This window comes from Typopeltis vanoorti, chromosome 24, assembly GCF_054136105.1.
Source record: "Typopeltis vanoorti isolate ZY-2024b chromosome 24, IOZ_Tvanoo_1.0, whole genome shotgun sequence".
Classification (NCBI taxonomy): Eukaryota; Metazoa; Arthropoda; class Arachnida; order Uropygi; family Thelyphonidae; genus Typopeltis; species Typopeltis vanoorti.
This window is the reverse complement of record NC_143572.1, coordinates 56,398,560-56,413,850: the sequence shown is the minus strand read 5'-3', so window position 1 is coordinate 56,413,850 and position 15,291 is coordinate 56,398,560. Positions and strand designations below refer to the sequence as shown.

The 15,291-nt window shown below is 35.4% G+C and overlaps 1 protein-coding gene across 2 annotated transcripts in view; it reads left to right on the top strand.

Moving 5' to 3' along the window:
- LOC150093236 (activating molecule in BECN1-regulated autophagy protein 1-like) overlaps nucleotides 1–15,291 on the top strand; it is a 327,434-nt gene that overhangs the window by 151,169 nt on the left and 160,974 nt on the right. For both annotated transcript variants that reach the window (XM_090413653.1, XM_090413652.1), the window contains exon 8: nucleotides 8,281–8,657. In XM_090413653.1, the coding sequence (XP_090269779.1) occupies nucleotides 8,281–8,657 (377 nt within the window). The remainder of the gene's footprint in view (nucleotides 1–8,280; nucleotides 8,658–15,291) is intronic.

Genomic DNA, 15,291 nt, shown 5'->3' with positions numbered 1-15,291 from the left:
TAAGTGGGTACAGCAAAATCGCACAAATTGAGTACCGTAAAAGGCACAATAATGCAATTAAAATAATTCACTGGCATTTATGTAAAAAAGTATGGGTTTAAAGTATCTAAAGACTATTGGAAGCATAAAGTTGATCAAAAGGTGATTGAGAATGAAAAAGCTAACATTCTCTGGGATTTCAAAATCCAGACTGACAAAAGCTTGAATGTAATACACCCAATATAGCAGTGGTTGAAAAAAGTGAAAACAAGGGTATTCAGTGTATCGAAATATCAGTACCGGGAGATAGCCGAATTGATGAAAAAGAAACTGAAAAAATGACAAAGTATTGCAAGTTGCAAGTCAAAGTTGAATGAATTTGGTAAAAGAAAACAGAAGTTGTTCCCATAATAATAGGTGCTTTAGGCGGCATCCCAAAAACACTGAAAAAGCATTTAGAAGCACTCGAGTTAGATGGATTAAAAAACTGGGCAGTTGCAAAAGGCTGCTTTGTATGACACCGCATTCATATTCAGAAGGTATTTCCAGAATTCATAGGCTCTTGGGTAGCGCTCGAATTAGTGGAATATAACCAGCCTTTTACTTAAGGATGAGGAAGCAAATCAGGCTTGGATGAATATTACACACACAAACATCTTGTGTTGAATCTTTCCTACTAATTTATTCTGGCAAGCATTTCATAAATGATTTTTTTCATTTATTCCCTATAGCAGTGTTTCTCAACCTGTGGTCTGCGACAGTGGGACAGGTGGCCGCAGGCAGACTTAAATTAATTAAATATGTATTTTTTAATTATCCAAACAAAACAAATGAAAATTGAATAAGTAAGTAAAAATTAATGAAATCAAATGGAGATTTTAAAAAAAACTAACAAATAGTGAACAGAATGCTCAAAAGCAGCGGAAACAATAAAACTATATTGTTGTTCACTTCACCCCTCTTTTATTATTCATCATTCTGCCACTACAAATTTAGCGGCAGAATGACGAATAATAAAAGAGGGGTGAAGTGAACAACAATATAGTTTTATTGTTTCAGTAAGGAAATACCGTGAGTAGACATATTACTTACTCAAGGAGATGATTCAGTGTACTATCTGCGAAATGTACACTTTGCGGAGTGCGGTAGGAGTGTGGTTAGATGATAATAAAGGAGTGAATGTGTGTAGAAAATGTAGGGAGAATGAGGAATCGAAGTGTATTTCGGATTGTGAGTGTGATATTTTTGTCAAACTTCAGAATGAAGAAAATAGGGATATGACAAGAAACGGCGAGGTTGTACCAGAGAATTGTGAGAGTGTGAATGTAGAAAGTGTGAATGATAGTATTAATGGTTTTACAGAGAATAAAAAAGATGAGATAAATGCAATGAGTGAGATCGCATTGTTGAATGGTGCGATACAAAGGGCAAAACAGCAACTAGAGCGTATGAGCAAAAGTCGACTGAATGAACCAGCCAATAAAAAGTATGACAGGAAAAATAGGCGTATGAGTGTGAACATGAACAAAATGAAGGATAGAGTGCTGTATGGAGACTCGTTAGTATGAGGTGTGTTAGTAGAGGATTTGACAAAATCATACCAACCTGGTGCTACCATAAAGGATGTAACTGAGTCTACTAGAGAGCAAAAGGAAAGGGTGAAAGAAATGATTGTTGTGGCAGGTACGAATGACTTGAAAGGAGATAAAATGGAAATGATAGAAGACCTGAATGAATTGTTTGAGGTAGCAAAAGAAAAGAGTGAGAGAGTTAGAATGATTAGTCTTTTGCCACGGTATGATAGTGAAATGTTTAAAAGGAGGGCCATAATTGCGAATGACTTTATGCTTGGGTTATGTATGACGAGTGGTGTGAAATTTGTGGACGTGTGGAGTGAGTTCGATGGGCGAAAGGATCTATATAAGATGGATGGCTTGCATTTGAATGGTTATTACGTGTAAGGAGACTTGAGAAAGTGTTGCTGAATGTAGTGGATGTGCAAATTCAGGGAAACTAGATTTATTAGGGGGGGGAGTAGATATACAGTCCTTAGGGAGGCAGTTGAATGTATGAATGAATATAATATGCCCGAGGGAATAAGGTCAACAAATCAGAGTGGGATAGTTAATATAAGGCATCAAGGTAGGGTTGGGACTAATGGGGGGGGGGGTCTTAAATTCATGTACACTAATGCTAGGAGTATTAGGAACAAGAAGGAAGAGTTTTTGGCCATGGTTGGCACTTCCAGACCACAGGTTATTGGTATTAGTGAATCATGCCTGACTGTAGATGATATAGCTAGTGGGATTGAATGTGATGGGTATAGTGTGTTCAGGAATGACAGGGAGAATAAAATGGGGGGAGAAGTATTGTTGATGATAGCTGATGAGCTGCAGCCAAGGAGAATAGAAGTTGAATTGCAGGATAGAGAAAATAGCACATTTGAGGCCATTTGGTGTGAGATTGCGGCTAGCAGAACTAAATGTACAATTGGGTGCTGCTATAGACCAGGTGATGGAAAAGATGGTGGTGACAGTATGCACAAGCAAATAGAAGAAATGAGTAGAAGGAGGGTAATTATTATGGGAGATTTCAACTATGGTCACATTGATTGGAGTGAGGAGAGGACACACGGGAGGAAGGAATTGGATTTTATGCGGTTATTAAGGATAACTATCTGCGACAGCATGTAATGGAAAATACTAGGGGTCAGAGAGTGCTTGACCTAGTAATTACATCTGAGGATTTGGCTGTAACAAATATGACCACATTGCCACCAATTGGTGAGAGTGATCATAGGGTCTTGACTTGGGAGGTGGCTAAAGGTGTGGAATTTTCAATTAAGACAGGCTACATGTGGAATTATCGGGCTGGAAAGTATGACAAGCTTAGGAGTTTGATTGGTTCAGTGCTATGGCGTGTACAACTGCAAGGACTAGAAGTTGATAGTGCATGGGAGGCAGTTAAGAAGTGTTTGCATGAAGCAATGGCTGACTGTATACCTAGAGTCCGAATAATAAATCAAGTAGGGGTTAAATGGATGAATAACACCATTAAGCTTGAGCTGCAAAAAAAGAAACAACTATGGAGGGAATTTAAGGAGAAAGATGACCTGCAGGCACATGAATGGTATAAAGTGCAGGCCAGAAGGGTAATGAGTGTGGTAAGAAAAGCAAAAAAGGATTACGAAAGAACATTGGCTATGCAGGCTAAAGAGAATCCTAAACAGTTTTTTAGATATGTAGCAAGTAAAAGGAAAAATGTACATGGCAGAATGATTTTAAAGAATGCCGATGATAGGGAGGTAACTGAATCAGTTGATATAGTTGAGTTACTGAGTGAGCACTTTGCAAGAATATATCATCCAGTGGTGACATTGCAGAAACGAATAAACCAGTAGATTATACGGGAATTGTGGTGAATGAAGTGGAGGTGAGTAGTCTATTGCATAACCTCAATGTCAATACATCTGTGGGATTGGATGGTATACCAGCTCGTGTCGTACAAGAAGCAGCTAAAGAATTGTCAGTACCCTTGACCATTTTGTTTAATTTGAGTCTCAGGTCTGGGTTAGTACCGAGGGGGTGGAAAGAGGGGAAGATAGTTTCACTGCATAAAGGTGGTTCCAAGACTGCTGTTGTAAATTACCGACCGATTAGCATATCAGGAATCATTGTCAAGGTCTTAGAGAAATTAGTCAAGAAAAGAATACACGATTGGATAGATGAAAATGGGATATTGTATGGAGGACAACATGGCTTTGTGAAGGGTAGATCATGCCTCAGTAACTTGCTCACGTTTTATAACACAGTGACGGCTGAACTGGATAGGGGTAATGGGTTTACAGTGATACTACTGGACTTTGCCAAGGCCTTTGACAGGATACCACATGGAACCCTAATCAGTAAACTGGAGCAGATGGGGATAGATATAGGGTTGGTGAGATGGATAGGAGGGTGGTTGAAGGAGAGATACCAGAGAGTGGTTTATTCAGGAATGGAGTCTAAAAGACTGCTTGTGACTAGTGGTGTGCCGCAGGGATTCTTGGACCACTGCTTTTCACTTTGTTCATCAATGATATAGGAAAGGATTTGAGAGGAAGTGTTCACTTGTTTGCTGATGATGCAAAGTTGGGTAGAGCAATTGTGAATGCACAGGATGTCAAAATTTTACAGGATGATTTGGATAGATTGGAGGTCTGGGCTAAGGAGAATGGATGTCAATTTAGTGTGGCAAAATGTAAGGTTATGCATTTTGGGGTGAAAAGATTAGCAGCAGTTTACTACATTGGTGGAACTGTACTCCAGGAAATTGATGAGGCACGAGATTTAGGAGTGTTGGTGGATAGGGAATTGAAGTTTAGGGCGCACATTGCAAAAGTGACTAAATCAGTTCATCAAATCACTTGGCTTCTGAAAAATACTTTAACATGCAGATACAAACAAGTTGTTGTTCCTGTGTATCGAGCCTTGATAAGACCCCATCTGGACTAGTGTGCCCAATTATGGGCACCAGGGTTTCTTCATGATGGGGAGGAAGTGGAGAGGATCCAGAGACGAGTGACCAAGATGATAGCAGGTCTGTGGAATGAACCTTATGAGAATATGTTGAAGATTTGTGGGTTGCAGAAATTGGACGATAGGCGAAGGAGAGGTGATATGATTGAGACATTCAAATTACTAAACGGTTTTTATAAGATTGATCCAGAAGATATTTTTTAAAATATGACTGGTGGTGGGAGGACTAGGGGCCATGCATGGAAGCTGGGCAAGAGCGTGGTTGACAAGGGTGTTAGAGCTAGGTTCTTCACTTGGAGAGTGGTAAATGAGTGGAATAAGCTTCCAGAGTCTGTTGTGGGTGCTACAACCGTGAATGAGTTCAAGGCAAGGTATGATAGATACTGTGTGAATGTTGAATAGTTGTTCTTAACATGATGTTAGGGCCTCCCTCGATGAGTCTGTCGACTCCTTGGAGTTGCCCGGAACAATAATAATAATAATAATAATTATAATAATAACGGAATTAACTCATGTAAATTATTCCTTATTCGTAGAATTTTCGCCTGAGTATCACAGGCATCATTAGTACAGGTGCAAATGCTAATTAAACAATGATTGCTATATTTGCAAAGTGCCACCTAAGTAGCTAAGGTTAAATTTCCTAAAATTTTAGAAAATTTAACCTTAGTTACTTAGGTGGCGCTTTGTAAATATAACAGTTATCGTTTAATTAGCCTTTGTACCTGTACTGATGATGCCTGTGATACTTAAGCAAAAATTCTAGGAATAAAGAATAATTTATGAGTTAATTCAGTTATTATAATAGTAAGTAATAGTTTTATTGCTTCTGCCTTCTTGCTGTTTTGTCAGATTTAAAGTGAACATGTGTTATCCACATTTCAACCAATTGCTTGTTGTTTATTGATTTTTATTACTGAAGGTTTCCTTCCTTCTTTCATCCAAGACTTCAGTATATCTTCAGAAGTGCTAAGTGATACTTGGACAAAGTGTGTCCTGAGTTAACCCCAGTATTTATATATTTTTCAGAAACGTTTTTTAATAATGGAAAAGTGGCTTAGAATTAGGACTTTGAAAAAAAGAGCAATGAAACAGGTGATACACATGTTGTGACGGCGAGTAAATCTGATACTATTAAAGTAGAAGAAACAAGCAGTTCAAAGAAAAAATACAGTAGGAAATATAACAGTTCATATTTGGAATTTGGGTTTACTTGGTGTGGAGATGAAAGTGAGCAGAAACCTCAATGTGTTTTGTGTTATGAAGTGTCGAACGAGTGCATGAAACCTGCGAAACTCTGACGACATTTAGAAACTAAACATTGTGATGTGAAAATAAGCCAATTGAATTTTTTCAGCGACGCTTAGAGACAATAAATCATGGGAAAGATATAGTTTCGGCCATGGGTTCCATCAATAGCGAGGCGCTGGAAGCATCCTACCTCTTAAGTTTGCACATAGCAAAAACAGGTAAAGCTCATTCTATCGGGGAAAATTTGCTACTTCCAGCTATAAAAGATGTGGTAAAAACTATGTTTGGCAACAAGTTACTAAAAGATGTTGATTTGACTCCTCTTTCAAATGACACTGTAGGTCACAGAATTAATGATATGGCAGGTTCCGTAGAATCTCAGTTAATCGGAAGAGTTAAAGAATGGCCCTTATTATGTGTTAAAAATAGACAAGATGTTACAAATGATGCGCAGTTAATATGCTACGTAAGATATGCGCATGATAACAACATTCATGATGATATTCTGTTTTGTAGAACTTTGCCATCCCGAACAACTGGAGAAGAAATATTTCACAATCTCAATAATTACATAATATACAAAGGGATCCAATGGGGAAAATGTATAGGCTTCTGTTCGGATGGAGCTCGCGCCCTTACAGGCAGGCATAGTGGGGTTGTTTCTGTGGTCTGGATATGAATTGGGTACCATACATAGGGAAGCGTTAGCCTCCAACGCAATGCCACCAGAATTTAAAACTGTGCTATGCAATGCTGTAAAGCTAGTTAATTTTATTAAAGATCGACCGTTAAATAACAGGTTATTTTCAGTACTCTTCGATGAAATGGGCAGTGAATATATACAACTTTTGCTTCATTCTGAAATTCGCTGGCTTTCCAGGGGCAAAGTACTAACAAGACTATTTCAATTAAGGCACAAAGTTTTATTGTTTGTAAATGAACGTAATTCTGATTTTGCATCACTCCTTGTTGACGAAGCATGGTTATTAACACCATCCTATCCTTCAGACATTTTTTTTTTAAATTAAATGAAATAAATCTCTCCCTTCAGGGAAATTTTTTAACTGTTCTTGATGCGTACGACAAAATAAAGGCATTCGATAAAAAAAACTGGTTTTATGGATTAATTATGTAAAAGACAGACAATTTGCACCTTTTCCAACTTTGGAATCCTTTTTTAGTGGAAAATTATAATTTTTTGATTCTGAGTTTCTGGAAAGGATTTGCGACCACCTCAAAAATCTGAAACAAAATTTTGAAACAGATTTTCCGAATAACTTTTATAATAAATTTCTGTGAGTTCGCGATCCATTTCAGGCTTGCAGTCACGAGAAACCTTTCGTTATCGAAAAAAGAACAGTTAATTGAGCTTTCAAGTGACAGTGGACTTAAAATGCAATTCCGTGATCATAGTTTGGCTCGATTTTGGATCTCACCTTCAGTGAGAAGTGAATTTTCAGAATTATATGAAGAAGCATTGAAAATCGTCATGCAGTTTTCTACAACCTATCTTTGTGAGAAAGGATTTTCATCGCTCCTTCAAATAAAAACAAAATACAAACTTCGTCTTAGTGTATGTGTGCCTATCTTTGACTGAAGTTGACCAATATTGAGCCATATATCCAGCAACCCTGCAAGGGCCGAGAAGCTCAACCATTTCATTAAAAGTAAGTATTAACATAATTATATTATATTATTTATTTGATATACTTTTAATCGTTTACTTCCAATTTAATTAATTATGTTTCCATATGTATTCAAAACATGCATTTAGATTTATTATGTTATAAATGGCACAGTTTTTCCGAAATGTTGGTAATTCCCATTGGTTTTAAAAAAAATTACAAAAAGTCAAAATGATGTATAGGGAAATAAATTAAAAACACTATGTTTATTTTCGAAGTAAAACTTTAATTCCAACATTCTAAAATGTTATTTTGCTTGCTTTTCTGTTCGTAAAATCGTCAATGACATTGTCGAGGTCTGTTTCATCACTCAGTTGCTGTTTTATAGACAGTATGGCAAGATTTCTTAAACGCCAAAAAAGTGCATACTGGGGCATATCACCCCCCCCCAACACACACCCCTAATTATGCCTATGTAACTTAGTGGTCTGTAGAATTGTTTTAGGCATTTTACTGGTCCTTGGGCTTAGAAAGGCTGAGAAAAACGCTGCCCTATAGCATTCCATTCCATCAATGGAATTTGTTCATTACATACTAATTCAAGACAGAAATCAGTACAGTAATTTTAAATCATTGACTATAATAAAATAACAAAATCCAAGATTTTTGCCCACAGTTATAAACTGCAGGCAGAAAATAAAAATATACTACAAATTTTTATTTTTCAGAATTTTCATTGTAAGAGCTATGCTATGTTGCTGAAATGTTTTTCTTGAATATCCAAAGTGAATAAAGATAGTACTTTTAAACAATTACAAGAACCTGATTGAAAGTGATATTGACTGAATATTTCAATTAATTTAAGTCTTGTGAGATCTTATTTTTAGTTAATTTTTTTTTTCTTAAAGAATATAAGAAATGATGACATCCTAGATGATCCTCAGCCTAGTACATCAGGTATTCAACATATGGAAAACAGGGTGTATGATGATGACGATGATGAAGAAGAGGATGAGGAGGAGGAGGAGGATGAAATACAGAATGGTGACAATCTAGCAGGTGGACAAACTGGAGGCACAACTAGAGACTTTTGGACAACATTTCAGAGGCTAAGATCTATATGTTCCAGTTTGGAAAGAACAATGCAGCATCATCAGCGGTTACAACAAAGTACAGAATCTCAGGTTGACAATACTACTGAGAGAGCTACTGAAGCAGTATTCAGAAGCCCTGAGGAGGAAGAAAATCGAGTAATAGATGCAGAAGAAACCACTGAAACTGTCAGGTACATATATATTTTTCATTTTGAAAATCTGAAACTTAAAGAATAAGCTTCAAATATTTATGTTTATCAAAAATGATAATCTGCATGAGAGATATTACATAATCTCTCATGTAGGTATATATCAGATGGTAGAACAGTGGCCTGATGGCTTAATTATAAGGATTGATTATTTTATTGGACTACGTAAAGAAACTTGACAGGCCTTTTTATCGTGTACAGTTACTCTACAGCATTTTGCAGTAACATTAGCTTCTTTCTTGAAGTTGTTCTGATCATTCGCTATATTATTTCCATCTGAGTCAGTAGTCAACAGTTTATTTATTCACTTCATATGCCACAAACTATTCATTGTTAAATTCTAAAGAAAACTTTTTTTTTTTTTTAATTAATTATAATTAATTAAAGAAAACTATAACTGACTACCTTCAGTGGCTTTGTTCTGGGGAGGAAAAAATCTATTAAAAGTATATTTTCTGGTAATCTGGTGTAGATTGCCTTATATTATAATGTGAGGCAGTGTGACATGAAAGGATGAGATATGTCTACTTTGTAGATATATTTCATCATGTTGTAGAAATTGCTAATAATTAATTATACTTAGGAAATTCCTAATAACAGTAAAGTTAATTGTAAATTTTATAATGTTTAATAGAAATTATTTAAAATTCCTTAAATGCTAATCGACTGCATTTCCTACATTATGCCACTTTCATATATTCGAAGTTTAAGCAACATGTTTCAACCTTTTATTAGTAAGAATCTGGACAGCATCTTTCACTCTATACAAACTTAGCAGAAGTCGAGTTATTCATGGTATCTCCACAGTGTATAAAATCCACATTGTGTGAAACTCCAAATAGGTCTCTGTTACCATATTTAGTGTTCTAGGTTTGAAATAGATATAGAATTCCACCCTCCCGACTTAAGTAATATATTATCTTTAACAATGAATTTTTGCATCTACGTTTTAGATGCAAAATCTGTAAGACAGCTTGTGGTGAAGTCAGCTGCTTTCGTTATACAGATAAGTCAAGAAGTTACTTCATGCACAAACTTTTGTTTACTTATTTTTTCATTAAGTATACTATACTATTCAGTATCTGCTACACTTGGAGCAGAAAAGAAAATGAAGCTTTCTGGAAATTGTGCTGATGGAAGTGATGTGTTTGTCAGTTAAGCTTGAAGATAAATACAATAATTGATGGATCTCTGGGTATAGTAGAAAAAGAGAGATGAAGAATGTTTTTTTTAATACACACACACACACACACACACACACACAAAATAACATAATATTACACAATATTAAAGTTGACTAGGCTATCTATTTTTTATTGAAAGTTCATAAAGATTGGCATTTAAGTTACACCCTGTTATAGACACTCTTAAAATATTGATTGTTTGAACATGTTGCTTTGATAAAAGGAGGAAAAATAAATTATGTACAGGAATACCTTGTATAGCATGGTTAATTGGTTCCAAGAAGTCCGCGCTATGCAAAGCCACATTGTTCGATGTCTATTTATAAAGGTTTTTAATTTAATTTGTTTATTACAAAAATTTAGGATAATGAAAATGTTTAAAATGAAAAAAAATTTTTATTTTTATTAACTAAATAACAAATAAAATCCTTTTAAACTGATATAAAAGTTGTAGAAAACAAAACAAATATTGCTTCAATTTTAGCATACGGTAATTTACTTTTTACTAAAGTAGTGTTTTAGTGTTCGTTGAACCATCCTTGTCTTCTTTGTCTCTTCAAGTACTAGATCTCTGTAGCATTTGATGGCATTATTGAGCCTTTATCTCACTTTGATGCTTCTTTCTAAATTCGGGTCGGCATTTATGAGAAAGTCAGAAGCTTCGTCGATTTTTCTCACAAAAGTTGAAAGGTCAGCAAAGGAAAATTCTTCAACCATGACATCAGTAGGGTCATCTTCATCTTCTGCTTCATAGGCTCGTTGTTGTTCCAACTCCAAAAGGGTTTCATCATCCAGATCATTTGAATGAGAATCAATACATTCATTCACATTGTTACAATCTAAACTTGTAAAACCAGGATCTTTGCCCATCTGCACAATTTCTGTTGAGATTTTCTCTTTCTGTGTTGCAAAGGCAACAAAGTCCTTTGAACAATGTGGCAAGATATTATGCCATACAGCTCTCATGTTGCTTTGAGTCACCTCTTGCCAAGATTCATAAATATTTTGAATGACATCTTTTATGTTAAATTTCTTCCGAAATTCACTCAAAGTCCAAGAATCTTCTTCTGCTGTAGCTTTAATAGCTTGAGCAAAAGTTCATCTTAAATAGTAAGCCTTGAAAGTGGAGAAAACGCCTTGATCCATCAGCTGCAGAATTGATGTGTTTGGAGGGAAAAAATGAATCTTGACATTTTCATCTAAGTCAGTCAATAGAGTTGGATGGCCTGGCGCATTGTCTAATGAAAGCAAAATTTTGAAAGGAATATCATTCTTTTTACAATAGCTTTTAACTTCAAGACAAAAACAAGTTTGAAACCAGTCTTCGAAAATTGAACGAGTCACCCACACTTTTTTATTCGAACGCTAATGAACAGGTAAATTGTTCTTTGTAAAGCCCTTAAGAGTTCTTGGGTTTTCCGCTCTCTACGCTAACAGTGGCTTCAATTTTAAATCACCTGATGCATTACCTCCTAGTAAAAGTGTCAATCGGTCTTTTGACACTTTATACCCAGCTTGTGTTTTTTCCTTCTCTGCTAGAAATGTGCGCGATGGCATTCTTTTCCAGAACAAGCCAGTCTCGTCAGCATTAAAAATTTGATCATCTGTGTAGCCTTCCTTCTCAATAAGCTCCTTCAATTCATTGGAAAAGAATTCTGCAGTTTTAGTGTCAGCACTTGCGCTTTCACCTTGGATTCTTACGTTATGGAGTCCCATACGCTTTTTGTAATTGTAGAACCACCTGCGACTTGCTATAAAAGTTTCACTGGTTGTACCTCCTTCATTTTCGCTTTCATTTTCTTTTATTTTGTCATGTAGACTTATTGCTTTTTCCTGAATTATCATTTGACTCAAAGGAATCTTTTTCTGATTACAATCTTCAATCCAAATCATTAGAAGGCGTTCCATATTTTCCATTGTAGAAGATTGATTTCTCGTGATCACTTTTGACATATAAGAAGCGGTGCTCATTCCATGTTGTTTAATCTTTTCTTGCTCTGAATAATTGTTCGTACAGATGACTCATTCATTGAATTCTTACATGCTATTTTAGCAAACGAAGCCCCATTCTTGTGACATTTTATAATTTCAAGTTTCTTCTCTAATGTCAACCACTTGCGTTTTTTTGTTACTCCAACAGTGTTTTTTGTTTTGTCTCTTTTTTTGTTTTGTTTCACCTGTACTTAAATAATAAAAAAATATTTATTAACGTTAATAATATGCCGCGGGGAAAGATCTTGTCTACTTAAAGCCACTCGAATAACTACTGCATAAACGTGGCTCTCGACTGTCACTTGCGGCACCAAGAGTCTCTGGTCAGTGTAATAATAAAAACCGCGTTAGACCAAAACCAGCGTTGTTCAAAACCGTGCTATACAAGGTATACCTGTACTGGCTGGTCATTTCTGATTTACTGCTATCAATTTACAGTCAGTAAATGATTATTGTTGTGTACATGAAGAAATAGGTAAGTGAAAGAATGGAATCTTCGGGTACTACTGCAAGTGGAAGGGTTGATAAAAATTGTTCATTTTGACATGTGATAAGCAGTGCAAGAGGGAGCTAATTACCCAGTTGCAAAAGACAAAAGACAGCTTCTCACTCTGTGGTCCTCCTTAAAAGACAAGCTGCTCTCTGCCTTAAATTTGCCAAGAAATTATATTCTTGTTCAATCCGTTATCCAAGTGTAAGCAAACAAAGTTTGCACTTAGTTTTTCACACCTTGGCTACTTGTATATATAGAAGCTAATGAATTCACATTAATTGCCTTAGTATCCCATAATGCAAAGCACATATCTTTTTAGGTGTGTATAATGCTATCAGTTATGTGTGCTTTGCATTATAGGATACTAAGGCAATTAATGTGAAGTCATTAGCTTCTATATACACAAGTAGCCTAGTTAGGAAAAAAACTTCACTTGTAAACTGTTTGCTTACATTTGGCGAACTCCGAAGATGATGCACTGTCGAAATGGCTCACACCCTGTTACTCCCACCCCTGATCTTATCCCATCATATCCTTCACCTTCTCCAAAAAAATAGTTTCTATTTTTCACCTCCCTCCCAATGTATTTTCTGCCTACCCTTACTAATATAATATATATAAAAAAACCCAGGTTTTTCAAAAAGTTTCAACATGCCTCTTGCCTCACCAATAATTCTCCCACATTGCTCTACCCCCACTTTTCCAACCCCTTCCTTCCTTTAACAGTGATGAATATAATCATTCATCACTGTGATATTATTCATGTGACCCTATTAGGAACCCTTATTCACGCCAGGATGCCTCTGAATAAGAAGACAGTCAGTAACATACATAAGTATATCCAAATTTTCTTCTTATATTAATGTATATCTACCTATGTAAAACTTCAGTAATACCCTAAAATTGAGTAAAAGGCCAATGACATTATAAAAAAGGGGGCACTCCTAAACAAAAATGGGCTAAATAGCAATATCATTAATAATTTCTTAGCATTTTAAATTTAATTTATAACCAAGTAAAAAAAAAAAAAACTTTCTACTATTTGTATATGGGATATATATAGCCTCTGCATTGCTTCAACTGTGGTATCTCTTCTGCATCTGATCCCACCCCAAAAAGATGTATACTTTTGTATTATGGGATGCTAAGCCAATTAATGTAATGTCATTAGCTTCTATATCAAGTAGCCTAGTCGTGAAAAAACTTTATTCTTTTATTCTATTAAGAATTATTTCATTAACTCATCTGTAGTAAATTTTGAATAAATGGAACATCTCAGCACACATTACCATACCACCTTTATTGTAGAAGTCATAAGTAATTTTAGTAATTGTAATATAGGATGGATACATGAGATGTAAGGTAGTTTAGTATTAGAAGGTTGGATATGAGTGATAGAGCTCTACAAAATCTATTATCTCATGTGTCGATGCTTTTATTAGAAGTTTCCATCTGTCTTAAACTATTTTCATTACTTTTGTTCATAGTTATTGTCATAAAAGTTAATGATTGGGTGGGGGAGGAGCACATGAAATGTAAACCATATGTAGATATAAATTAATGATGCCAAGAAATTATATTCTTCGTCCTATCCAAGTGTAAGCAAACAAGTTTGCACGTGAAGTTACTTCCCAACTGGGCTACTTGTATATAGAGGCTAATGACTTCACATCAAAAAAAACTTGTGTTCCTGATGAGTATCTCATCACATCATCATCAGAGGGAATACACAAAAAGAGGAGACATTTACACAAACAAGAATGGGATGAACAGATGTTAAAGGGCTTTATTTGTATTTATTCTCTGGCCATTCATGATCCTATTACTATTTAATATAAAAAGTAAGAATTAAGATGCTGAATTCTCTTACCACTTAAAATCTTTTGAATGGTATATAATCATTGTAAGTGGAGGTTTCTGTGGTTTAGAAGTTCACATGGTATATTCCGGTAATTGGATCACACTTTTTTTAATAAGCTATATAAAACACAATAAATTAATAAAAGACCCGACAAGTTTCGTAAGTCATTTGACTTACATCTTCAGGGGTTAAAGGTAACTGAAAGTTAAAACAACAAAAAAGAGATTAACAGTTCATACTATACAGTTGTAGCTGTCTGACTATTCATAAAATTAAAAATCAAAATGCAGATTCAAAGCAGTGCTGGGTTTAAACAATGCTGGATGATGCCACGTTCTGTTGTTCACGTTTATAATGTCCAAGGTCTGACTGAGGTATATTTTTTATTAAAGCTGACCAAACTTGGTGGAGAATTAATCCTTGATTTTTATTGCATTGTGTTGGTAATTTAAGCATGTTTGCTTCTTTAAATTTCCTTATGTAACAGTTTTTTTCTATGTACGACATGTTTGTATTCTGCCATAGTACATTGTGGCCGGTGGAAGTGGTATGGAAAGCTATACCTGAATTTTGTTCTCTTCTGTTTTTTACATCCTTTTGGTGTTTGTTTATGCGAATTTCCCCAGATCTTCCTGTCTGTCCTATGTAGCAGATGCCGCAAGAACAATAAATGTTGTAAACACCTGGTTTTTTTAAATGATGATGAGAAGGTTTCGGGAGATGTAGAAATCTCGAAATTTTTTCCAGCGGCAGAAAGGCTACTTTGATGTTATATTTGTTAAGCAATTTAGCCATCTTGTCTGTAACATTTTTGATATATGGACGCGTGATAGCGTTTTTGAAATCTTGTTTCTGAGAGATACTTGTAAGAGGTATGTGGAGGATTTTTTTGATAGTCTTGGTTTCATAACCATTCTTTTGAAAGATCTGTGTTAGATATTCTAATTCTTTGTTTCTCTGTTTTTCTGTGCTGGAAATGTTATACGCTCTGTCCCTTAGGGTTTTTATTATACCTATTTTTTGTGAAGGGTGGTGGTGTGAGGCCACATTAAGAAATTTTCCTGTGTTGGTAGGTTTTCTATATAT